The 25,503-nt window shown below is 39.4% G+C and overlaps 1 protein-coding gene and 2 long non-coding RNA genes across 4 annotated transcripts; all 3 read right to left on the reverse strand.

Annotated features, from left to right (window-relative positions):
• Positions 1 to 70: 70 nt before the first annotated feature.
• On the reverse strand, positions 71 to 25,503 carry LOC114545617 (sialoadhesin-like). 2 transcript variants are annotated; one of them, XM_028564023.1, is made up of 12 exons: positions 25,473 to 25,503; positions 25,305 to 25,378; positions 23,852 to 24,131; positions 4,480 to 4,541; positions 4,063 to 4,290; positions 3,006 to 3,272; positions 2,158 to 2,418; positions 1,581 to 1,841; positions 1,215 to 1,302; positions 1,032 to 1,086; positions 642 to 732; positions 71 to 544 (listed from the first exon to the last, which is right to left on the reverse strand). In XM_028564023.1, exons 2-12 carry the CDS (start codon positions 25,372 to 25,374, stop codon positions 513 to 515), a joined length of 1,695 nt encoding a protein of 564 aa, XP_028419824.1. In that variant the 5' UTR covers positions 25,375 to 25,378; positions 25,473 to 25,503; the 3' UTR covers positions 71 to 512. The 2 variants fall into 2 exon arrangements, with proteins under 2 accessions (XP_028419824.1, XP_028419833.1); XM_028564032.1 differs by having other exon boundaries at positions 642 to 736.
• On the reverse strand, positions 4,729 to 11,590 carry LOC114545638 (uncharacterized). The gene is made up of 3 exons (XR_003690917.1): positions 11,348 to 11,590; positions 10,937 to 11,170; positions 4,729 to 4,821 (listed from the first exon to the last, which is right to left on the reverse strand). It is a non-coding gene; the product is annotated as an uncharacterized LOC114545638 (long non-coding RNA).
• Positions 17,415 to 20,450, reverse strand: LOC114545632 (uncharacterized). The gene is made up of 4 exons (XR_003690914.1): positions 20,383 to 20,450; positions 19,627 to 19,675; positions 19,046 to 19,233; positions 17,415 to 18,897 (listed from the first exon to the last, which is right to left on the reverse strand). It is a non-coding gene; the product is annotated as an uncharacterized LOC114545632 (long non-coding RNA).

The following is a 25,503-nucleotide window of genomic DNA, read 5'->3' on the forward strand; positions in this document are numbered from 1 at the left end:
AGCAAAACAAAGATACCAGCAACCAAAATAAAAAATAAAATATTATACAAAATGTATGTTGCATGTCATTTTTTTTCTTTTCTTTTCAACCCCCTTAACCCTTCCACCCGCCAAAAACATTTTCAGATGAACTTTATAAGGTACAAAATCAAATCATTTTCATCACTAAATGAAGTGCATCCTTCCTAGCCTTAAGCATAACATGGCCTAAAACTAACTCTACAGTAGAAAATAAGCTTGCATATACATCAGTAAGTCACAGAACACCTGAGCATCAGCTGATCTGAACAATAAATCATGTTTGACACCTCGACATGATTCAATTCAAGCTGCCAACACCACATTCTTCTAAACGTTGTGCTACATGCTGCTGCTGACTCCTACCTGCTGCTGATACTCAAAACTGACAATAAAATCTTCTGGAGTTGAAGGTAAATGTATCCACTTCCCCCGCACCCTCCACAGCCTCGCTCTCCTCAGGGATATTTCAATGTCGTACTACTTTGTTTCCATCAGGTGAGTCCAGCCTCTGGTTCAGCTGCATCTGTAGAAAATCACATGAAACTGGTGTAAAGTTATGGATGGAACTGTGACTGTAAATCTGGAGTGGGCCTGTTTTATTTGATGCAGGAGGCTCTAACCTGACTGGACTTCACACCAGGTCTTCCTGCTCCTCTGGGTCTTCTGTCTGTGCTGCAGTGTCTGAGATGTTCTCATACGCAGGACAAGAGTCTAACTGATGGGGAGAGACAACAAAATGAGGACCTCGTTCATGAAAACTGCATATACTAAGAGTTAATCAAAACAAAATGTCACATTTAAATGTAAATTATTTGCAAATATTGTGTCATGACCAAATACATTACTGGTTTCTACTCAGCAAGTTGTATTTTAAACATGAATTTAAGTCACCCCTTCTTTATTTTCAGAGCATGTATGAGCCTATTTTCAGAGCATGTATAAGTTATTATAACTGTGATATATGGGGAAGATATGTCAATACTCTCTCTCACTCACTCACTCTTACTCACCTCTATCTCTACAGGTCCATGTGGTCCAGTGGTGGAGCTCAGATTTTTCTTCTTCCTGGATTGAGCCCAACAACAACAAATACAGAATGTATGACATTTATCATACTTAATCTAAAGTAACTGAAAGATAGTTGAATAAAATAAAAGAGTGGTGACTGAACTGAAGGATGTTTCTGGTTTTACCTCGCCCACAGACTCAGGAGCAGCAGAGGAATCAGCATCAGGACCACCACAGTCAGCCTGATGATATTCATTATCATTGTTGAATTCCCTGGAAATATAGACAGATATGTGATACACCTCATTAGTAGGATCAGATTGATGAATCTCTTTGCCAGGTGAGACTGTCTGTTAATCAGTCAGTCAGTGTCATCCACCTCTGACATGATGGAGGTTCCTCCCTGAACACACCTACAGAAAAACAGTCTGGAAATGCACACAGGGAATGTTATTTTATTGTAACCAGTTATGGCCTGCTACATATTAACATGTGAATCAGGTCTGGTGCAGTAAAGAGGTCTTTGTGCAGGTGAAATTGGAGAACCTTACCTGCTACAACAGACAGATGTAAGGTGGAGTTCTGACTTCCTCTTCTGTTCTGGGCTTCACAGTAATAATTCCCACTGTGTTCAGGTCTAACATCAGTGATGGTGAAGATCTGTCCTGATGCTTTTGGTGAGTCTTCATTCTCCTTGTACCAGGTGTAGTTAGCTGCTGGGTTAGCATCACTGCTACAGGTCAGAGTCACTGAACTGCCCTCCACTATCTCAGCAGAGGGACTCACTGACACAGAGGGAAGCTTTGGACCATCTGGAGGAGATTTAGAGAGACCCATGTCATTCACATCTGATAATGATGTATATTAAATGTTACCATGTTTTTGTCACATGTTATTTGGGATTAAGGGCAGGTATTTTGTGAACAAAAATGTTTTGGTGCAATCTGTCTGTCAACCTACACAAACAGACCACAGTTAGCAAACATTCACATCACTTCTCTGGAGATTATTAATAAGAGTTCTGTACCAAATAAATAACATATGAACCAGGTTCCCTGTGGCTACATGGCATATGTCTCTTACTGCTGGGTCACCAGATTTCCTTTTCACCAGATGTTTGGTACTTACACTGAACATCTACTGACAGAGACGATGACTTGATCTGTCCAAACTGATTCTCAGACTTGCAGTAGTAGTTCCCTCTGTCCTCAGATCTGATGGAGGAGAAATAATAACGTCCTTCTGGTCCTTGAAGCAGTGTTTGGTTCTCCTTGTACCAGGTGTAGTTAGCTGCTGGGTTAGCATCACTGCTACAGGTCAGAGTCACTGAACTGCCCTCCACTATCTCAGCAGAGGGACTCACTGACACAGAGGGAAGCTTTGGACCATCTGGAAAAGATAAAATAAATGAGGTACCAAAAATTAGGTTTGAATTCTTTGGTGCTACAACTTGTGTTGAAATGAGTAATAGTTGTGTGTAAAAGCATCTAAACCTTTAGAGGTGGTGTGTGACTGGCAGCAGGCTGATCTCTTTGTTAGGACCACTTAATTGATAAACATTCAATTCTAACCGGAGAGTAGGAGAATGTTCCATATTTTTTTTGGGAAAGAAAAAATTATACTACACAATATGTTTGATATATGTTGTAAATACTGGAATGATGGCCCTGATTAACTATTGATGAGCAGATTTGGTGTAAGAGGGTTGGACTGAGAACAGGACAGAAGCCTGAGGTGGTTTTCTGGATCACTGATGGTTTGAATCCCCTGAACATCCGTACAGATCTGGGAGACATTTGTAAATCAAACTGTCTTTTCATCATCTACTGCAGCAGCTCAGTGAACTACAGCAGCAGACTGGGAAACAGGCAGAACTGAAGAAAGAACATGGTCAACTAAACACTGGAGTGGCTAATAAAGCTTTAACAAGTTGTCATTAGTTGTATGATGGTTATTAAATGAGCCGTTTCACTCACATTTCACATTGATAAATTTGTATTGAGACGTCTTTTCCCCCAGCTCGTTCTCAGCTGTACAGGAATACTGTCCAGAGTCAGAGGACTGGATGGAGCTGAAGACGAGCTGTGGTCCTTCACTGAGATATTTAATGACTGGCTTCTCCTTGAACCAGTATGTGTATTTAGCTGCTGGGTTAGCATCACTGCTACAGGCCAGAGTCACTGAACTGCCCTCCACTATCTCAGCAGAGGGACTCACTGACACAGAGGGAAGCTTTGGACCATCTGGAGGAGAAAACATAGAGACATAGAGACATTAAACATTTAATTTCAAGGTGAATTTATTTTCACAGTGGAAGATATTTAAATCAACACTAGTTCATAGAAACACAAAGTGGGTGGTGAAACTTCACTTCCTTCTATTTTAGAAACTCAGATTGTGTCCTGTTACTATGGATACTAGTTTGACACAGTTATTGAAGCAGTGGAGTAAACAAGGAAATGATTGAGGTTCAGTGTGTTTGGACACTGTCATGTCTACTGATGACCTCTGCTGGTTAATAAGATACATGAGGACATTAAATAATGAAAATTTGTCAGACATGATTTTTCCTCCTGTGACATTTTCTGACATCATCACTTCCACAAAGAAACTTGAATGGACAGATTCATTCTTTTCTGTCATGTTTTGTGAATGAACCAGAATAAAAAATTTAAGTTAAAACCTTTACCCATGATATGTTTTGCATCTGACATGAAGGGTCAATATTACTGAATAACACATTTCAACAAAGAAAAGTGTCAAATAAAGACACAAGTACATATTTTAAACAGACACAGGACATGTTGACAAATGTTGTGTGGCTAAATTTCCAGTGTGAGCTCTTATTTTACAGCTTTACTTTACAGTGAGGTCAGGAAATAAGAGATCATTGATTAGTGATTTGGTTTTCATACAAATCTGCAAAGTAAATCACCAAATATCACAGAGTTACATGCAGTTAAGGTACAGTACAAAAGGTTAAAGGCTCCACTAGATGGTGTTATGTCAGAGGAAGACTGTAAGTAAACTCACACACTGAAGGAGAGGGGAAGTCCTCATGTCCTCTTACAGCACAGGAAAAGCTGTCTGCAGGATCCAAGGAGGCTGAATAAGAATCAGATGTTTGTCCCTGAATGTTCTGTCCATTCTTGTACCAGATGTAGGAAGGATGACCAGGTAGAGGACAACTGCTCTGACACTTCAGATCTGCCAAGATAGAGAACTCATAGACCTCTAATATCCTCACCTGCACCTGGAGACCTGAATATGTGAATAAGGAACAGAAGTCTTAATTTTAGACTGAACTGTAAACACACACACACACACAAACACCCTCACACACACACACACACACACACACACACACACACACACACACACACACAACACACGTTCATAAGATGTTGAACACTTGTAAGTGAAATATAAAATATTTGGATAAAAAGTTACCTGTGACAGACAAAGTGACTCCAGGATAACCAACATAGTTCCCACCTTGGTTTGTTATGAACCTGAAATAGTACTCAGCTGAGTCTCTCTCTCTCAGGTCTGAGATTCTCAGAGTACAGTCCTTGTTTTCAGAGTGATACTGCACACGACCTGAATACTCTGAGTCTGTTGTCGGATCCACAAACTGTTGATTTAACCAGAATCTCTGCTCAACTGTAGTATCAACTCCACCTACAGCTGATGGGTATGTGTAGCTGCAGGGTATGTCCACTGTTGATCCTTTAACAGCACAGATCTGAGCAGAGGTGTAAGTCACTCCCAAGCCATACTGACCCTGTATCACTGTAACACAGAGAACATCAGGAAGCACAATGAATTAATAACTTCAGTTAACAATCAGTTAATGAAACAAAGTGGATCATACTACCAATGTGTTCTGGAGGAACCAATTATCTGCAGTCTTTGTCATAAAAAGTACTCATCATGCATCTGTCTAACAAGAACTGAATTAAAATATAGAATGTCAGAAAATGCCTGAACATTTTATCTTATGTGAACACATTCAACATTTAATTTAAAGGGGTGATAGAATGCAAAACCGATTTTACCCTGTCATAGTTGAATAACGACAGTTCAGTGGGTAAATAGGACATACATAGAAGCTCAAAGTCCCACTGTCACCCCTTTATTATGAAAATCTCATATTTTGAAACTGCCGCTGAAAATGGGCGAATCCCAACAAAGCTGGAAGTTGACGTCAACCTCCCAAAAACCGGAACCTTTGTCAGCCCATGGGTGTATTAAGAGAACGGTCACGCCCCAACATTTACATAGAGTCCGCATCCGCCGTTAAACAAGCAACTGAAGAAGAAGAAGAAGAAGAACATTTACATAGGCTACACAACTGACCTGAGATCAGGTAGTCTTCTGAATCTAGGTCACGCAGATCTCTGCTATTCCATTACAAAATTCACTTCTGAAACTTTTTTATGCCGAGAAATCAACTATGTCAAGCTCAAATATGGGCCGTTTTAGGAAAATGGATGGCTAATTGCAAATTTTGTCCGACTGTGTGTCGGAGTTCAGCGCCGGTGCTGCCTCGCCGCCCAGCCTGCCTTCCTTCACACACCCCGGCCTGCTCTGAGCTCGATTGAGCTCCGTTACGACTGGCAGCCCACAGCACTCCATACCCGCGTAAAGTCACCGGTTTTTGGCAAATGGACTACTACACGCTGGTGCTCTGGAAGAGCTCCAGGGCCTGCAGTTCCCCTCTTCCTAATGCCAGGTGTGTGTGAGTGAGAGCGTGGTCAGAGAGCTTATTACGCCAGCAATCTCTTACCACAGGTTCCAGTTAATCTTATAATGTGTGTAATTATAATGTGTTGAGTTATTTAAACAAACGATCGGTGAAATACACGCCTCTTGTCCGCGAGTCTCATTGATAGAGGCTGCGGCTGGATGGAGCTATAGCTAGAGGAGGCTAGCTATAGCTAGCCTCTTCATAGAATTCCTCTGGAATTCACAAAAATTCATTAACTTGAAATCGGACACCGTTGTTAGCGTTATAAGACATTTAGTTAGATGTGTAAGTGGCGTGACGAAATTCAAACTGTAAATATACTCGAATTACGACCAAAAATAAAGCTAACTAGCCGCAATCTTGTACACCTAGGATTGTAGGGACAGTCGCAGCTAACGAAACCCTTACAGTTTACAAATATTCATTAATTTGAAATCGGACACCGTTGTTAGCTTTATAAGACATTTAGTTAGATGCGTAACTGGCGTGACGAAATTCAAACTGTAAATATACTCGAATTACGACCAAAAATGAAGCTAGCTTACTAGCCGCAATCTTGTACACATAGGATTGTAGGGACAGTTGCAGCTAACGAAACCCTTACAGTTCACAAATATTCATTAACTTGAAATCGGACACCGTTGTTAGCTTTATAAGACATTTAGGTACATGTTGTATAGCTAAGTGGCGTGACATTGTGTGTAACATGTGGTAAGAGTCGAGATTGCTGGTGTAACAAGCTCGCTGACCGCGCTCTCACTATCACACACGGGCCATTTAGCTAGCAGGAAGAGTGGAGTTACAGGCACTGGAGCTCTGTCAGGGCTGCCAGCCGTAACGGAGCTCACAGCAGGCCGGGCTCTGTGAAGGAAGGCTGGCCGGGCGGCGAAGTCCGACACAGTCTTACCATATTTGCAATTAGCCATCAATTTTCGTAAAACGGCCCATATTTGAGCTTTATATAGTTGATTTCTCACATAAAAAAGTCTCAGGAGTGAATTTGGTAATGAAACATTGCAGTGTCTGGAATATGAGATTCTGTCGCTTCTCTAATGTGTGTGTATTGGGGATTCGCTCAACCAATCAGCGCGCATCTCTAATGTCTGCCTATGGCAATTCGCTCAACCAATCAGCGCGCAGCTCATGTAAATATTCACCAGCATACCATATTTGGAAGAAAAGCTCTTGTTACAAATAGGGCCAAAACACAGGGATGCATAAGGGCCAATAAAATATCAACCAGGCCATTTTCAGCCCAACCAATGTTACATACCCCATTAGGAGACCATAAGGAACAGTGTGAAATACTCTATATAATCATTCTATCACCCCTTTAAAGATAAGTTTGTTTTCCCGGTGGAACATGACATAACAACACAGTTAATATGGCGAGTGGATTGTGTCATTCAAAGGATAACCAGGAGAAGGAAAAGGAGCAGGTTACCCTCCCCGTCGTCGCCAAACCGTGTGGAATTTTGGAATTGATTTAATAGGGATTGCAGACGAGAGACCAGCGGCGACTAGGCGGCGAGTGCATGTACAAACATTTTCCGGCGGCGACGTGGCGACGCCGTATGTTTAGAATTCCCATCAAATTTACACCTACTAAAGACGTCTAAACTAAGTACGTCGCCTTACAAACGTGTGAAACACACACCTTCACTATCTAAAGACGTCTACGTCGTCAGGGTGACTTTTCCCCTAATATTGAACTAGAGTAAAGTATATTGTCATTGTTTAGATTCACATTTTGTTAGTGTTCTTTTGCTTACTTTCTGGTTCTTATGTGTTACTCATAATGTGTGGTTAATAATATCATCATGCTTATAAAAAAAGTATTAAACTGCTGAATGAACACTCGAAATGTCTCCATGGCAACAAGAGACAGATGCCGTTTGAACAACAATAATAAATAAAATAGCAATTTGGCATATTTAACCAAAATCAATAACAATCAGCAACTGTCTTATGCCTCCTTAGGACCGTAAAGAAGGTATAGTCACAAGATATATGATCAAAATCCTAAAAATAACTTGCAGGGAGCTTGCAGCCTTAGTGATAGTTGCGTCCACTTGTTACCCAAAATGAACGTCAATTCACTCAAAAAATACTAACAAATTAACTATTAAGGGTATTCAACGTTAAAACAAATATGAAGGTGCTTGATTGACGTTTACCCATTACATAATAAATAAGTCAATGATTTGGCTGGTCTTAGCTAGGCCAACTAGCTAGATAAAGAACAGAGACCCAGCCCACACAGCGAGACCGTGGTGCCTTTGACTCAAATCGATTTTTTTTTAATTGGGGGTCTCTGCAAAGATATTAAATAAAGAACTTACAGTATATTTCGGATTTTTATCAGAAACTGCTTTATTGGCCATGTAAGTGTAAACACAAGGGAATTTGAGTCTGGCTAGGTGTTGCTTTCAACACAGAAACAGACATAACGTTATGGCTAAAAACAAAGATAAACAAGGTAACGTTAAACATGAAGGTTTTACTACTATGTAGGCTACATATATAAGTTGTATATAATAAAGTGTATACATGCATACATACACATACGTACATAAAGTTACATGTAAATAGATCTATTAAGCTTATAAACAGTAAGGCAATTAGTGCCAATGATCCAGTAGATGGCGCCGATGTTCAATTAATGTTAGAGTTACGCATTCTTCCAACAGTGCGCAGGTCACATAAGCTGATGAGATACTACAATTTAATTCATCGTATTATTTTTATACTGTCAGTAGGCTATTTTTAGAGCAACTTGTATAATGTATAATGGCTAAAGGGCCTGGAACATATATTGAATGAATTGAAATACATTTAAACCTATAGGCTATAGTCTGTTGAACGAGAGTATGTGAAAATCCAAAAACAATTACAAATTATATTCCTGCTTTTTGAAATATTTTTTCTTTTTGAAATGTATTTGTATTAATCCAAAAGACAGCTAAAACTATACTTCTGCTTTTGAAATGTATCAGCTCAAGAACAGTGGAGACTGTGCTTCTGCTTTTGACATGAGTTAACCCAAAAACAGCTAAAATATATTTCTGCTCTTGAGACTATAATACTGCCTTTGATTTTGGTTTATGAGTGCTAATGTGCCTTTAGAAATATAATCATGCTAAGTTTTTGTGTTACTGATATTATTATAAACATGCTTAGAGACATTTTAGTATGAGTTGCGGTGTGAAGCTGCCCATTTGACCCCGCAGTCGGAAAGAGGAAGTGTCTGCAAGAGGCTTCAGATGTATAAGTTGCTTTGCGTAACTGTCTGTCTGAACCTGCACAGCTGGAAAGAGGAAGTGCTGTTGGGGCCCTTTGTACAGGGGTAGGCTCTGGGTGCACATAAGAGGTGAAAAAGGTTACTGCACTGTAAATCCGAACGTTCAAAGTACTTAAATATATTAAGTAGTGTATACTCAAAGTTTTAGAAAAATTTCTACTAACTTATTTTTTTCTAGTTGGTGTAACATGTTCTTCATTAACTTAAAAACATAACTTAAGACAACTTAATAGAATTGAGTAATAACATACTAATAATGATAAAGTCCTGCACTGTTAATTTTAACAAGTTGACTTTACTTAAAAAATTTATGGAAACTCATTGCCTTGAAAAAAGTAAGTTCAATAAACTTAGTAATAGTAAATTAGTGCAACTTTATTGTTCTGAGTAAACAATACTTAATAAACTTATATTTTCTAAGTGAACACAGCTTGTTTATTCTGAGTAAGTAACACTCAATAAGCTTAAACGTATTAAGTTAAGACAACTTGTTTATTTTAAGTAAATGACACTTAATTAGCTCATGGTTTTTAAGTTAATCAAGCTTGCTTTTTCTGAGTAAGTAACACTCAATAAGCTTATACTTGTTAAGTGAAGACAACTTGTTTATTTTAAGTAAATTACACTTAATTAGCTCATAGTTTTTAAGTTAATGCAGCTTGCTTTTTCTGAGTAAATAATTAATTAGCTCACATTTTTTAATACTACTGACTTGTTTTCTGGTTCTGACCTATTGATCAATGCAGTCGAACTGAGCCGTTAGATTGTATGTTAGATAGCAACATGCATATATATAAAGGAAATATCGTCGTATGAGATGTATTCTACGTATATCCAACCTGATGCTTGCTTTAAGACTGTATTACCATGTAAGGTGAAACAAATGCGATAAAACACACTTCGCTGTGATGGGGGGTTGAACCCCAAGAAATGTACATATAAAAATGGGTGCTTTGCCGAAAAGCGCTCTCTCTCCCTTGGGTTCGTTTTCTGCTCTTTTGACCAAGACTCTACGAGTCGGAACCTCCTGTGTCTTAGAGTATTTTTGAGTGATTGAACTCTGTTCATTTTTTCATTTATTTTGTTTGCTTGTTAACTTTTTGCTTTTAAAAAAAAATAATAATAAAACCACCTGTGTTCGTCTTGAGCAAGGTGACCCAAAAAACCTTGTGAGTCTTTTTGCCTCTTGTCTTGTCATCGGGTTTCCACTGTAGCGAGAACCCGCCAGTGCGGGGGTGTGTGTGTCTCTTTAAAAATAATCTAAGAACCATAGGGAAGTATCTCAATTAATTCATCTGAACCTATTAATAGTTATAATACAATATTTATAATATTTGAACCTCTAATATTTTAATACCTACAGTATTAAATATAGGGAAGTATCCGAAACAACTCCTCTAATATAGACTTAACCATCCGCCCCGCTGACAGTATCTGTAACGGCTGTACAGCAAAAGAGGGCTTAGAGGGCGAGGGTTATCGGGGGGAAGAAGGGGGGTTGGCTTTAAAAGAAAAAGCGATACTATGCCTCGATAACTGTCACATCGTTCCACAAGTCTTACTGTATATTGAACTTGAATTCACTCAATCAATTTTTTTTTTTTTGGGGGCACGTCTGGCGACGACGCTAGGTGTGGCGGTGTACTTATCAACTACGATGTACACTGTCGACGGTGTAGTCAATCCACACGTTAGAGTCACACGACAGTCTCCTTTGGTAGGTTATCCGTGGCACTATCCACTCGCCATAGATATAAAGGGTCAAGATTGCTGAATAACACATTTCAACGAAGAAAAGTGTCAAATAAAGACACAAGTACATTTTTTAATCAGAGGAAGACTGTAAGTAAACTCACACACTGAAGGAGAGGGGGAGTCCTCATGTCCTCTTACAGCACAGGAAAATCTGTCTGCAGGATCCAAGGAGGCTGAATAAGAATTAGATGTTTGTCCCTGAATGTTCTGTCCATTCTTGTACCAGATGTAGGAAGGATGACCAGGTAGAGGACAACTGCTCTGACACTTCAGCTCTGCCTGGTTAGAGGACTGGTGTAATCTGCTCACCTGCACCTGGAGACCTGAATATGTGACTAGGGAACAGAAGTCTTAATTTTAGACTGAACTGTCAACACACACACACACACACACACACACACACACACACACACACACACACACACACACACACACACACACACACACACGTAACTTTCATAACATGTTGAACACTTGTAAGTGAATTATAAAATTTTTGGATAAAAAGTTACCTGTGACAGACAAAGTGATTCCAGGATAACCAACATAGTTCCCACCTTGGTTTGTTATGAACCAGAAATAGTACTCAGCTGAGTCTCTCTCTCTCAGGTCTGAGATTCTCAGAGTACAGACCTTGTTTTCAGAGTGATACTGCACACGACCTGAATACTCTGAGTCTGTTGTCAGATCTACAGGTTCAGCATTATTCTTTTTAGTAAACCATACTGTTCTCTCAACTGTAGTATCAACACCACCTACAGCTTATGGGTATGTGTAGCTGCAGGATATGCTCACTGTTGATCCTTTAACAGCACAGATCTGAGTAGAGGGGTAAGTCACTCTCAAGCCATCCTGACCCTGTATCACTGTAACACAGACAACATCAGGAAGCACAATGAATTAATAACTTCAGTTAACAATCAGTTAATAACACAAAGTGGATTGTAATACAGAATTGAACTAGGGAAAGGTAACCTGGATTAGCTTCAAAATCCTCAATTATCAGACCAATTATCTGCAGCTATTAAAAAAAGTTCCTCATCAAGCATCTGTCTAACTTAACTGTATTTAAGAATTTCCTCAGGTTTTGTCATAGTGTATTATAGTTGGGACATATAGGGATATGTGTTACTTCTGGATGCTTTGGTTTTGGTTATTTAATTAAAAAAAACATTTGCGAAAATAAGCCAGAGAAGTGCTTCTTACATGTCAACAAGAAAATACAAATACATTTTACAGACTCTTCTAGGATAGAGCAGATGTCTAAACAAAGGAAATGTTAAATTTGTTAAGGTTGAAGAGCTGATGTATATTAAAATATACACTAAACATTTTCAGAGATAGTAGTGAGTATATGAGTCTGTACATTTCTTGGTTAGTTTCCTCTCTGTTCACTCTGAGGTCAGGTTAATGCTGAGTGTGAAAACTAAAAAGAAAAGCAGAACACTGAAGTCAGAGACAACAGAAGGAACTAGCAGGGTTGGGCTCAGATGTGTGATCAATAAAGAGAAGTTGAGACTGTATGTGATGCCTTTACTGACCAGTATTCCTTTAAAAAAACTGTCGTTTCTACAACCAGGGTCGTCTTTAGAACAGATTAAACAGTAATATGTTTTCACAGAGTGAGGAGGGAACAGTTCTGAATACAATCCACAATATTCTCTGTTTACAGCATGTAAAAGTGCTTAGCACACAGTTACTTCATGCAAAGGATGAAATTAAAAGATACTGGTCAAGACAAGAGAAGATCCTTCTGATATCCAATTCACACAAAAACAATCAAAATTGTAAACAAAACTAATATTTTTAGCGTTTCTGGAAGTTTTCCTTTAACATAACTCTGATCCACTTATTCACACATAATGACCTTCAGTCCCACATTTTCCCAGAATCCCTCTTTTAAAGAATGAATGTAACTGTAGATATACAGTACCTGACACAGAGAGAAGGAAGACAACAAATCCACTCGCTGCTGCAGTTAAACTCATAGCTGCTCCTCTCATCTCTCTGTGTGAGACAATAAAACATGTCAGCAGATAAAATAATGTACACAGGAGGTATACAGTATCAATAAACTAATCAATAAACTGTTTCTACTTACAATGAAGACGGACGTCATCTTTAAAGATGCCTCTCCTCTGTTGTCAGTAAGCAGAAGACAGATATCAGGCTGATAAAGACTACATTTCCTTCCTCTTTGGATCATTAATATGCATGAAGAGCCAAATGCCAGTACATACAGTACCCACAATACAATAAAGTTATGTTGTTTTACAAACTATAAACTTAAAAAAAAAAGTAACAAACTAATATTGGCCTTTTATTAGGAAACCTGTTTCACCACCAACATCCCACCGACACCAGAAAAGAGCATTCATAAAGAGAAGAGAAAAACAGACAGACATTTCATCTCTATGTGCACTGATTCAGGATGTCACACAGTCTGCAGGTGTAGTGATGGAACAGGAATGTATTTGACCTGTGAACCATGAGGCAGTTACATTGAACAGAATGAAGAGCAGAGTATTAATCATAAGAGGGGAATGGAAAATGACATCACTGTTTTTTCTGAGTTTGTCTCTTCTCTGTTCTCTCTGTGGTCAGGTTGCTTCTCTTTGCAGAGAAATGCAGAACACTGAGGTGTAAGAAACTCACATGTATGTTAGTGTTAACTAAACATGGACACGTAACAAAACAAGGGGTAAAATTATAAAGTAAAATTTTTAATGACTTTGGCGTATTTATGTGGATCTGTTGGATAAACTGTGTGCAGAGATGTCCTACATTTAAAATGGGATAAAACAGGGAAGTAGAAGGGCAACTCTGAGAGTGCAGACCTCTGTCAAAGCAGTGTTCAAACTATACCGTGATCTTTGGGGCAGCCAACTTTTTTATTTTCTTCACGGGGGTAATGCCGCGACTTAGAATGACTTACAAAGAGAAATAATAGCAACAAGTGTATGCACTATAGGATTTACCTTATTATACTTTATTGACAGGAATTGATAGGTGAAACAGCAAACAGCCAGCCACAAATAGTATAACAACAAATAATACATCAGATTGACATTTACAAATTACTCAGGCTACCGAAGAATACCATAATTCCTCCTTTCAATTAGGCCTAAAATATCGAGAGTCATGCAGACCTTTAACAACCCAGCGACAACACATTGGGAATAGCATGCCTTACCTTAACACAGAATCAACCACAGAGGCCTGGGGTCAGCTTCCTTTGCTGTTCGTCCAGAAATCCAAGAAGTGGATGGGCGATGACCTGCCTTAATCCAAGATGTGATAAAGGAAATTGGGTCGAAACTCTCCATTGGGGGTCCATTAATGTCCAGAAAAAGGAGCGATGAGAGGCTTTCAGTATCATTGACAGCAGAAAATCCCCTCTCCCACTCAGCTGAAGTAGGAAGGTATGTTCTACTCACTGTACAAATCTTTTCCAGCTTTCTGCCTGGTGCCCAGTCTTGTAACTTCCAGTCGCGAAACTCCTCGACCACCTCTGTGGCTGGTTCCCCGAGCATTTTAGCAAGTGCACGTACTTTGTTTTCTCAATACACGATCAAAGCATTCAGATCTTGTGGCCAATACTGCTTGTCCAGGGGTTTTATCATTAGTAGGAGGTCTGATTCTGGCATTCGCCTTGTGAGATTGTTGATCACAGATTGATAAAGCTGATTTCGGTTCATCTTGCCTGTGCCCTCAACTAGTTGAACATCTTTAAACAACCCCAGCGACGTGCGCTGTTCAGCTTTCTGTGTGGATTTCCCTCCACTCGCTTTCATTGCTTTCAGTATATCAATAGTCTGCAGAATGCGGCAACTGGCATAAACTAGAGTGATATCTCTTTGCTGGCATTTCAGTGACAGGCCCTGAAACTCACAGAGTATGTCTTTCACGTTAGCCAAATCAAGTAAAAACCCTGAGTTTGTGAGGTGTTTGTATAGCGCCAGGAATTTCTTCCTTTCTGTGTCATTGCGACATGCATCCTCGCTTGCAATTTTGAAGTGGCGCGCTAAAGCCTGGTAGTTATTCCAGACAGCCTTTACAGTATTGAAACTATTCGCCACCCATCTGATGGTGAATATCTCTCCAATTTTCAAAATCTGCATATTTAGATCTGCAGCTGCTTCCTCAAGCAATCTCACATTCTTTGCAGACTGATGGTACAGAGAATACAGCTTGGCAATGAAAAACTCAAAATGATTACATCCAGAAACCACTTTCAAATAATCATGGACAGCCAATTCAAGGCGATGGCCAAGCAATGTATGGACTGGATGTTTGGAAAGTCACGCTTAAGCCTTGCAATGACTCCAGTGTTTTTGCCAGTGAGAACTGAAGCTCCATCTGTGGCGATGCAGATGAGGTTTCAACAGATGAGGCCTCAACAGCAGGGCTTGCAGCAGGTGAATCGGTCGAGTCATCCCTACACAATTTCTTCGTAAAACCAAAATTAATTAAACTGCCTTGCCCTTGTTTTCTTTTTGCCATGGCTATACGATGCAAACTGCAGAATGGATTTCAAGGATTTTGCGTGCGAATAGATAAACGTTTATATTATTTCTAAGAATCTTTGAGTTAACATGTACTAAACATGAGTTGAATTTGGACCACAACTTTTGGACCATAACTACAACAACATAGTTATCTTTATTGAAGTGAAATAGGTAAAAATCGCCATCATGCATGAACATATGATATTTTTGCAATTTTACACATATTAATCCATGACGATCACATTACACAAAACGGAAATTGCACGTCAAAATTACACATTGTCAATATTTTTAAAGACCCCCCAAAATTTCACAAATCACGTTTTCGGGGGAGCCCATGTCTTATTAAGGGGAGCCGAGCTCCCCCTAGCTCCCCCGTAGTTTGCACCCTGATTATCACGGCGAGACCATAGATCTGCTCCCAACATCAGCATTTTTCTTCAGCCAATTCTAGTGGAGCAGGTGGCCTGAATCTTAGAGGGCTATGCCTATACTCATAGACTCTGGAGTTACAATACGTAACTATCGTTCTATTTCTTGTAGGCTTCGCCCTCTAAGAGCTGTTGCTATTGGGTCAAGGTTTTCATGTATCAAATAATATATTATTTTAAAAAAACTTGTCATGTTTATGAATTGGCCTATTACTGATCGTAAGGCCCACGTCATGATTGAGAAAGTGCTTTATAATGATACAAAAATCAATATCATGATTAATAACTGCAAGCACCCACATTTCTCACAGCCACTCAAGTGCAGGAGGGATGGAGACAGCAGCAAAAACACATCCAACAGCACATCATTTGCTGTCGAGTGTGGATAGGACCGAGTGCATCATGGAGGACTCAGACACATCACGCAGATAAAAACAGATGAACGGGCACGGGGATGCCCAGGAAGCCGCTGCGCAGACGTCAGCCACCGTCATGCCTCTGAGGAGGGCCGCGGACGCTGATCGTGCTCTCGTAGAATGTGCCCGGATGCCCTGAGGGGGTTCCACTCCCTCCGTGCTATAGATTTGGGTGATAGCTTCACACAGCCAGGGAGACAGCCGCCGCTTTGAAAGAGCCGCACCTTGTGAGCACTCTCTGTAATGAACGAACAGCTGCTGTGTTCATCTGATGTCTGCCGTGTGTAAAACATAGTGAGATAACGCGCGCACCGGGCAAAGTAGGTGAGACGCCTGAAAAAAATAGGATCTATGGTCTCACAGTGGTAACATACATTAAGTGTGAACGTAATAGAGGACCGTGCAGGACACAAGGGCGCGAAAGAAATCTTCACAACCGCGCATGCACGAAGGGATAAAGCCAATGGCAACAGCCCTTAGAGGGCGAAGCCTATATGAAATAGAACAGAGTATTAATTACAAGAGGGGATGGAAATATGTAGTGATGGTCAAATGAAGCTTCGCGAACCAGTGTCTTTACTTTCTGAGCTCACTAGATGGCGCTCTCTGTTCAACAAAGGGTTTGAAAACCCATTGAACTGCCATTCATTCAACCTTTTTCTTTGAACAGAGAACGCCATTTAGTGAGCTCAGAAAGTAAAGACACTGGTTCGTGAAGCTTCATTTGACCATCACTAGAAATATGTATATTATTTTCTTGGTTTGTCTCTTCTCTGTTCTCTCTGTGGTCAAATGTCCTACATTTAAAACGGGATAAAAACACAGGACACTAGAAGGGTATTCTGAGAACGCAGACCTCTGCCAAAAAACTTTATTTATCCGTTAGGAACTTCATAGGAACATCCATAACAATGGGGTCAACCCCACCCCTTCTCTTAGCTTAAAGTTCTCTTGTTTCTTACTAAAAATGGCTCTCAGAATGCGTCTTAAGAGGAAACTCTATGATAGGGACGTCTAGTGTCATTTAGGAGGATTTAGATTGTTATCTACTCTGCAAAAAAAATCTGTTTAATCAGAGGAGAAAACAAATGGGATGTCAAAGGGTTAACAACAAGCACAAAAAGACTACAAACACCCATCGAATGAGCCATTTAAGAGATTGTACTGGACAAATACTGACTCATCATGACAAAGAACATAAGAGGGCAAAACTAAATGTTTGCTAACTGAACATTTTGTTTTAAATTTTATTTTAGCAAGACAAAAAACAATATAGTACAAGTACAAAAGTCAACATGCAGTACATGCAGTGGTGAAAGTACAAACAATTGTTAATGTAATAATAAGACAGCAATATAGATGATTGTAATGAGCAGGTGAGGCAGAAGAAATCATTCACAAAATAAGTACAATAATACTGATAATTGATATTTGACTCACAATAAGGGTAGTTGTGATAGAACTGGTTAAAAAAAGAGAGAAGAAGAATGACATGGTAAAGATTTTGAGTATTATTTATACAGAAATCCACTTGGCAGGAAAACAGAAATGGTCTATTATCAGTAAAATAGTAAAATATAACTCTATACTTATATCTAGTAGCAACAGCTGGAAACTACACATGAAACACATGTTCTCTACAATAGCAAAGCAGCAAAATAAGAAGTTGTAACTTTACAGTCATTTAGAATCTACTTCTCAGGGGAAATGTGTCCCCTGGTAAAAATCTTCCAGCCCTTCCAGGTCACAGTTTAAACTTTGAGGTCAGCACTGCCTCTCTGTGATCCCATCATGCACACTGGTTTAAAATGAACAGGAAGTTGGTGTCTTTACATTTAAAAGACTTTCATAAAAACACACCAATGATTACAAAAAGATTTGAAGCCACTGACAACAGTGATGTAATATAGTCAGTGGAGTTTGAAGAGTCGTTGTTAAAGACTGAACACTTCTACCCAAGTCTTCTCTTTATGACTGACCTCTGCTGTCATTTGTTTTTGGTGCTAATTTGCATGTCAGAAAATGTTTAAAGGCCTAATGATTAAGATGCCAATCAGTTAATCGCAACGTCAAAGGTATTATTCCAGCCAGCAACCTTTGTTGCATGTTATAACTTTCTCCTCACATTTTCTGACTTTTTCTCTACCGTCACCATCAAATATATCCATAAAAAAAGAAATTTAAAAAGAAATATGAAAACATTGCCATTGTTGGCTTGACCGTGCTTTCCAACAAAAACAACTTCCAGTGTTTGCAGGAGGGAAGCCAGTTGGGGATCACATCCCTTGTTGCATTAACAACTACTTCAGGTATGTTTTAGTGTCTGCACGGGGACGTTTGGGAGGAAGACCAGTTAGAGACTAATTCAAACCGCACATAAAAGGTCACTTTTATAGTATATATACAATTTAACAAATTAAATCATGAAATACTTAACTCATTCTTTACAGCTGACTCATACAGAGTAAAATAACTGAACACTGGATTATGTTTAAGTTTCTAGAAGATTTATAATTGTCTCTTTGTACATTCTTGGAGAGGGTCATCCTTAAAATAAAATGTATAAAAATCAATGGTTACCTGATTAATTTAAATCATTTTTTGGGGAAAATAATCAGACTATAAATGCAATGCCTGTTTTCATCGGGGGTTGTTGACTGTGCTGTACAAAGCAGCTGGATCCTCTCCAGTGTCCCGACCTCTGGTTCTGAGAAGAAGAAAAAAAAGGTGATTCTGGAGATATGAAATAATATAATCCTCATCATACTGTAATAGGAACATAAGAAGCAATGTATTCAATTCAAAGATGTGTGATTTGTAGTGAGGATAATGTACCTGTGTGAGGAGCTGCTCACCTCGGGGCAGTACTGCCACTGTTGAAGCTGACGGCAGCGTACTCAACGGCTTCCTGTTGCTCCCTGTGTCTGAGGGGCGGAGCAGCTCTGATGTTGGAGTACAGAGGATCTGCCTGGCTGTTGGAGACGTGGATGGTGGCGTACTGAAGGTCAGCCTGCTCCTCTGGCTCACTCGGATCAGGTACACACTGCAGGGACACAATTACTTTCAGCTACGCATTTTACAGGAGTAGATTTTTCATTTGAATAGTGCATTCTTGCAGAGGATTGCAACCAGGACGGATGGAATTAATATCCCTGCTTTACCAACATGTTGCTGTATTACAGAAAAAAGGAAAGGAATATACAAGGAAGGGACAAATAGTAAGAAAACTATCAGGAATATAGTCACATCCAAGACAAGAGGAGAACCAAAGAGTGTGATAGAAATTAAGTTCTTTGAAAAGAGATAAAAAGAGCAGCATAAGGTCCTTCTCAGTCAGATTTGGTTTCTAGAAGCCCTTAAAGACAGTAAGTGACTCAGCAGTTTTAATGGAATGGGTTTTCTTTCATACTAGAATAATATACGTAACTATTCTCACCTGTTCCCTGTTGTCTGGTCCAGACGAGTCCCTGGAAGCCCTCCTCTTTCTGGTCAGGAGAATTAAAAATAAATAAATGATGGAATGTTTTAGTTCTGACAAACTGACTTTTAGTGATTTAAAGCTAAAGTGCGTGAGGAACGAGGAATTCTAAGTAATGACAACAACACTGTCGGCTCATCCACATGACGCAAGCCTTTGGTGATCGCGGACCACCCCCACCCCTCCTCCACACAGTTGCTAGTAGTGTTTATCCCTCAAATCGAAGAGGACACAGGGATGAAACAACAAAAACATGGACATTTTAGAAGAGATAATTATCTTGTAAGTTTTATAAAACAGCAATGTGGTCGGTCTGTGGGATTGTAGTCCTTCTGCTAAACGTGCAGGTCTTTTCTTAGCACTACAATCACTGACTGAAACATTTCGTGGGCTCTTCTTCAGGTTTTCAGCCGTGCCTTCACCTGTTGCAGCACTCCTCTTCCTCTCCAAAGCTGAACGCTGATGTTTCCTGTCTAAGCGGTGACATAAAACACATCACTCGAGCTGCTGCGAGGGAATGTAGCCGGACTACACCATTTTGTAAACATAGCCATGCTGAGAAATACAGAGAGAGTTGTGTGGAGCTGGTAGGCTTAATTAGCTTTGTGTCAACTCATTTGGCAATGGCTTGAATGTAACAGACGTTCATTAGTATAAAATAATTGCGGCCTATAGCTTTAACAAACAATGATTCAGTGAAACAGAACTGCTCACCTGATCCACAGGAAGACAGAGAGGGATAGGACAGCCAGGAGAACAACACTGATTGGTCCAGCAGCTATTGACATACTTGATCCTGAGATATGATGATCAAAAGAAAAGAGGAGACAGTTAATCAGGGTGTTATAACATGTTTAAGCTCACTGGTTCCATAGAGGAATATATGACAAAATGATGCATGTGCGCATATTACATCAATTTAGTTTAAACAATTTATTGTATTATAATAATTATGGTTTTATGAGATGATGAACTTGTCAGTGAAAGAAAAATGTAATGATACATGAAAACATGACTCTTTCAAACTGAAGATGAAATCTGGACTCTTCTCTTTATTGGATCTTGGTATCAGAGTTTCTAGGGAGGCAGAGCAGTCTGACTCCCAGATAACTGGAACACACTTGTATCTCCTGACTCTTTTTCAGAGGATGTGACTGTCAGGTTAAGATGCTTCCCAAAGTTCCTTTTCCCCTATTAACAATATCACTAAGGATAACCATGTCCTGCCCTAACTGAAGACATACAACCTGATAAGTTTACAGTTGTAGCTGAATGTAAAAACTGACCTGCTACAACAATCAGATGTAAGGTGGAGTTCTGACTTCCTCTTCTGTTCTGGGCTACACAGTAATAATTCCCACTGTGTTCAGCTCTGAAGTCAGTGATGGTGAAGATCTGTCCTGATGCTTTTGGTGAGTCTTCATTCTCCTTGTACCAGGTGTAGTTAGCTGCTGGGTTAGCATCACTGCTACAGGTCAGAGTCACTGAACTGCCCTCCACTATCTCAGCAGAGGGACTCACTGACACAGAGGGAAGCTTTGGACCATCTGGAGGAGATTTAGAGAGACCCATGTCATTCACATCTGATAATGATGTATATTAAATGTTACCATGGCTTTGTCACATGTCATTTGGGATTAAGGGCAGTTATTTGTAAACAAAAATGTTTTGGGGCAATCGTTGTCTGTCAACCTACACAAACAGACCACAGTTAGCAAACATTCACATCACTTCTCTGGAGATTGTTAATAAGAGTTCTGTACCAAATAAATAACATGTGAACCAGGTTCCCTGTGGCTACATGGCATATGTCTCTTACTGCTGGGTCACCAGATTTCCTTTTCACCAGATGTTTGGTACTTACACTGAACATCTACTGACAGAGACGATGACTTGATCTGTCCAAACTGATTCTCAGACTTGCAGTAGTAGTTCCTCTGTCCTCAGATCTGATGGAGGAGAAATAATAACGTCCTTCTGGTCCTTGAAGCAGTGTTTGGTTCTCCTTGTACCAGGTGTAGTTAGCTGCTGGGTTAGCATCACTGCTACAGGTCAGAGTCACTGAACTGCCCTCCACTATCTCAGCAGAGGGACTCACTGACACAGAGGGAAGCTTTGGACCATCTGGAAAAGATAAAATAAATGAGGTACCAAAAATTAGGTTTGATTTCTTTGGTGCTACATCTTGTGTTGAAATGAGTAATAGTTGTGTGTAAAAGCATCTAAACCTTTAGAGGTGGTGTGTGACTGGCAGCAGGCTGATCTCTTTGTTAGGACCACTTAATTGATAAACATTCAATTCTAACCAGAGAGTAGGAGAATGTTCCATATTTCTTTTGGGAAACAAAATTATACTACACAATATGTTTGATATATGTTGTAAATACTGGAATGATGGCCCTGATTAACTATTGATGAGCAGATTTGGTGTAAGAGGGTTGGACTGAGAACAGGACAGAAGCCTGAGGTGGTTTTCTGGATCACTGATGGTTTGAATCCCCTGAACATCCGTACAGATCTGGGAGACATTTGTAAATCAAACTGTCTTTTCATCATCTACTGCAGCAGCTCAGTGAACTACAGCAGCAGACTGGGAAACAGGCAGAACTGAAGAAAGAACATGATAAACTAAACACTGGAGTGGCTAATAAAGCTTTAACAAGTTGTCATTAGTTGTATGATGGTTTTTAAATGAGCTTTGTTTTACTCACATTTCACATTTATATTGATGTATTTCCATAATTCGTTCTCAGCTGTACAGTAATACTGTCCAGAGTCAGAGGACTGGATGGAGCTGAAGACAAGCTGTGGTCCTTCACTGAGATATTTAATGACTGTCTTCTCCTTGTACCAGGTGTATTTAGCTGCTGGGTTAGCATCACTGCTACAGGTCAGAGTCACTGAACTGCCCTCCACTATCTCAGCAGAGGGACTCACTGACACAGAGGAAAGCTTTGGAGCATCTGGAGGAGAAAACAGAGACATAGAGACATTTAACATTTAATTCCGAGGTGAATTTGTTTTCACAATGGAAGATATTTCAATCAACACTAGTTCATAGAAACACAAAGTGGGTGGTGAAACTTCACTTCCTTCTATTTTAGAAACTCAGATTGTAGAAAATATGGTGTCCTGTTACCATGGATACTAGTTTGACACTTTGTTACTGACTCAGTGAAGTAAACAAGGAAATGATTGGGGTTCAGTGTGTTTGGACACTGTCATGTCTACTGATGACCTCTGCTGGTTAATAAGATACATGAGGGCATTAAATAATGAAAATGTGTCAGACATGATTTTTCCTCCTGTGACATTTTCTGACATCATCACTTCCACAAAGAAACTTGAATGGACAGATTCATTCTTTTCAGTCATGTTTTGTGAATGGACCAGAATAAAAAAATGTAAGTTAAAACCTTTACCCATGATATGTTTTGCATCTGACATGAAGGGTCAAGATTGCTGAATAACACATTTCAACGAAGAAAAGTGTCAAATAAAGACACAAGTACATATTTTAAAAAGACACAGGACATGTTGACAAATGTTGTGTGGCTACATTTCCAGTGTGAGCTCTTATTTTACAGCTTTACTTTACAGTGAGGTCAGGAAATAAGAGATCATCGATTAGTGTTTTGATTTTTATACACATCTACAAAATAAATCACCAAATATCACAGAGTTACATGCAGTTAAGGTACAGTACAAAAGGTTAAAGGCTCCACTAGATGGTGTTATGTCAGAGGAAGACTGTGGGTAAACTCACACACTGAAGGAGAGGGGAAGTCCTCATGTCCTCTTACAGCACAGGAAAAGCTGTCTGCAGGATCCAAGGAGGCTGAATAAGAATCAGATGTTTGTCCCTGAATGTTCTGTCCATTCTTGTACCAGATGTAGGAAGGATGACCAGGTAGAGGACAACTGCTCTGACACGTCAGATCTGCCTGGTTATAAGACTCGTAGACCTCTAATCTGCTCACCTGCATTTGGAGATCTGAATATGTGAATAAGGAACAAAGTTTTAATTTTAGACTGAAACACACACACACACACACACACACACACACACACCTTTCATAAGAAAGTAATTTCTTAAATAATGTAGATGAAAACGTTACCTGTAACAGACAGACTGACTCCAGGTGAACCAGTATATTTCCCTGTTAAATGGTTTGTTATGAACCTGAACTTGTACACAGCTGAGTCTCTCTCTCTCAGGTCTGAGATTCTCAGAGTACAGTCCTTGTTTTCAGAGTGATACTGCACACGACCTGAATACTCTGAGTCTGTTGTTAGATCCACAAACTGTTGAATAAACCAGAATCTCTGCTCAACTGTAGTATCAACTCCACCTACAGCTGATGGGTATGTGTAGCTGCAGGGTATGTTCACTGTTGATCCTTTAACAGCACAGATCTGAGTAGAGGTGTAAGTCACTCCCCAGCCATCCTGACCCTGTATCACTGTAACACAGAGCACATCAGGAAGTAGCATGAATTAATAACTTAAATCGACAATCACTTAATAAGACAAAGTGATCATACTGCCAACATTATCTAGGGAAAGGTAACCTGGACAAGCTTCATAATCCTCAATTATCAGACCAATTATCTGCAGCTATTAAAAAAGTCATAAAAATTCATCATCATGCATCTGTCTAACTTAACTGTATTTTAGAATTTTATCAGGTTTTATCATATTTTATTATAGTTGGGATACAGGAAAAGTGTTGCTTTATTTTATATATGTGTTAATTGTTTTTGCAAAATTAGGATGAGAAGTGCTTCTTACGTGTTAACAAAAAATACATTTTACAGACTCTTATAGGATAGAGCAGAATTATACATAACATACATGCTTATGTTCTACCTCCTTTTAACAATAATACTTGTATGACTTTTTTCAAGTTATTTCAGAATCATACCAAAGTGAACAGGCAAAGACAAGTCTAAACACAACGGAAGAGTTAAATAGTTTGAAAGTTAAAGAGCTGATATTTATTAATATACATACATAATACATTATTAGGGATGATAGGAAGTATATGAGTCTGTACATTTCTTGGTTAGTTTCCTCTCTGTTCACTCTGTGGTCAGGTTGATGCTGAGTGTGAAAACTAAAAATAAATGCAGAACACTGAAGTCAGAGAGTACAGAAGGAACTAGCAGGGTTGGGCTAAGATGTGTGATCAATAAAGAGAACTTGAGACAGTAGGTGATGCCTTTACTGACCAGTATTCCTTTAAAAACACAGTGATGAAAGTGAGCTGTTGTTTCTACAACCAAGGTCGTCTTTAGAACAGATTAAACACTAATGTGTTTTCACAAAGTGAGGAGGAACAGTTCTGAATAAAAGCAACAATATTCTCTGTTTACAGCATGTAAAAGTGCTTAGCACACAGTTACTTCATGCAAAGGACAAAAGTCAAAGATGCTGGCCAACACAAGAGAAGATCCTGCTGATATCCAATTCACATAAAAACAATCAAAATTGTAAACAAAACAATTTGTAGCATTTTTGGGAAGTTTGCCTTTCACACAACTCTGATCCACTTATTCACACATAATGACCTTCAGTCCCACATTTTCCCAGAATCCCTCTTTAAAAGAATAAATGTAACTGTAGATATACAGTACCTGACACAGAGAGAAGGAAGACAACAAATCCACTCGCTGCTGCAGTTAAACTCATAGCTGCTCCTCTCATCTCTCTGTGTGAGACAATAAAACATGTCAGCAGATAAAATAATGTACACAGGAGGTATACAGTATCAATAAACTAATCAATAAACTGTTTCTACTTACAATGAAGACGGACGTCGTCTTTAAAGATGCC

This window comes from Perca flavescens, chromosome 2, assembly GCF_004354835.1.
Source record: "Perca flavescens isolate YP-PL-M2 chromosome 2, PFLA_1.0, whole genome shotgun sequence".
NCBI classification, from domain to species: Eukaryota; Metazoa; Chordata; class Actinopteri; order Perciformes; family Percidae; genus Perca; species Perca flavescens.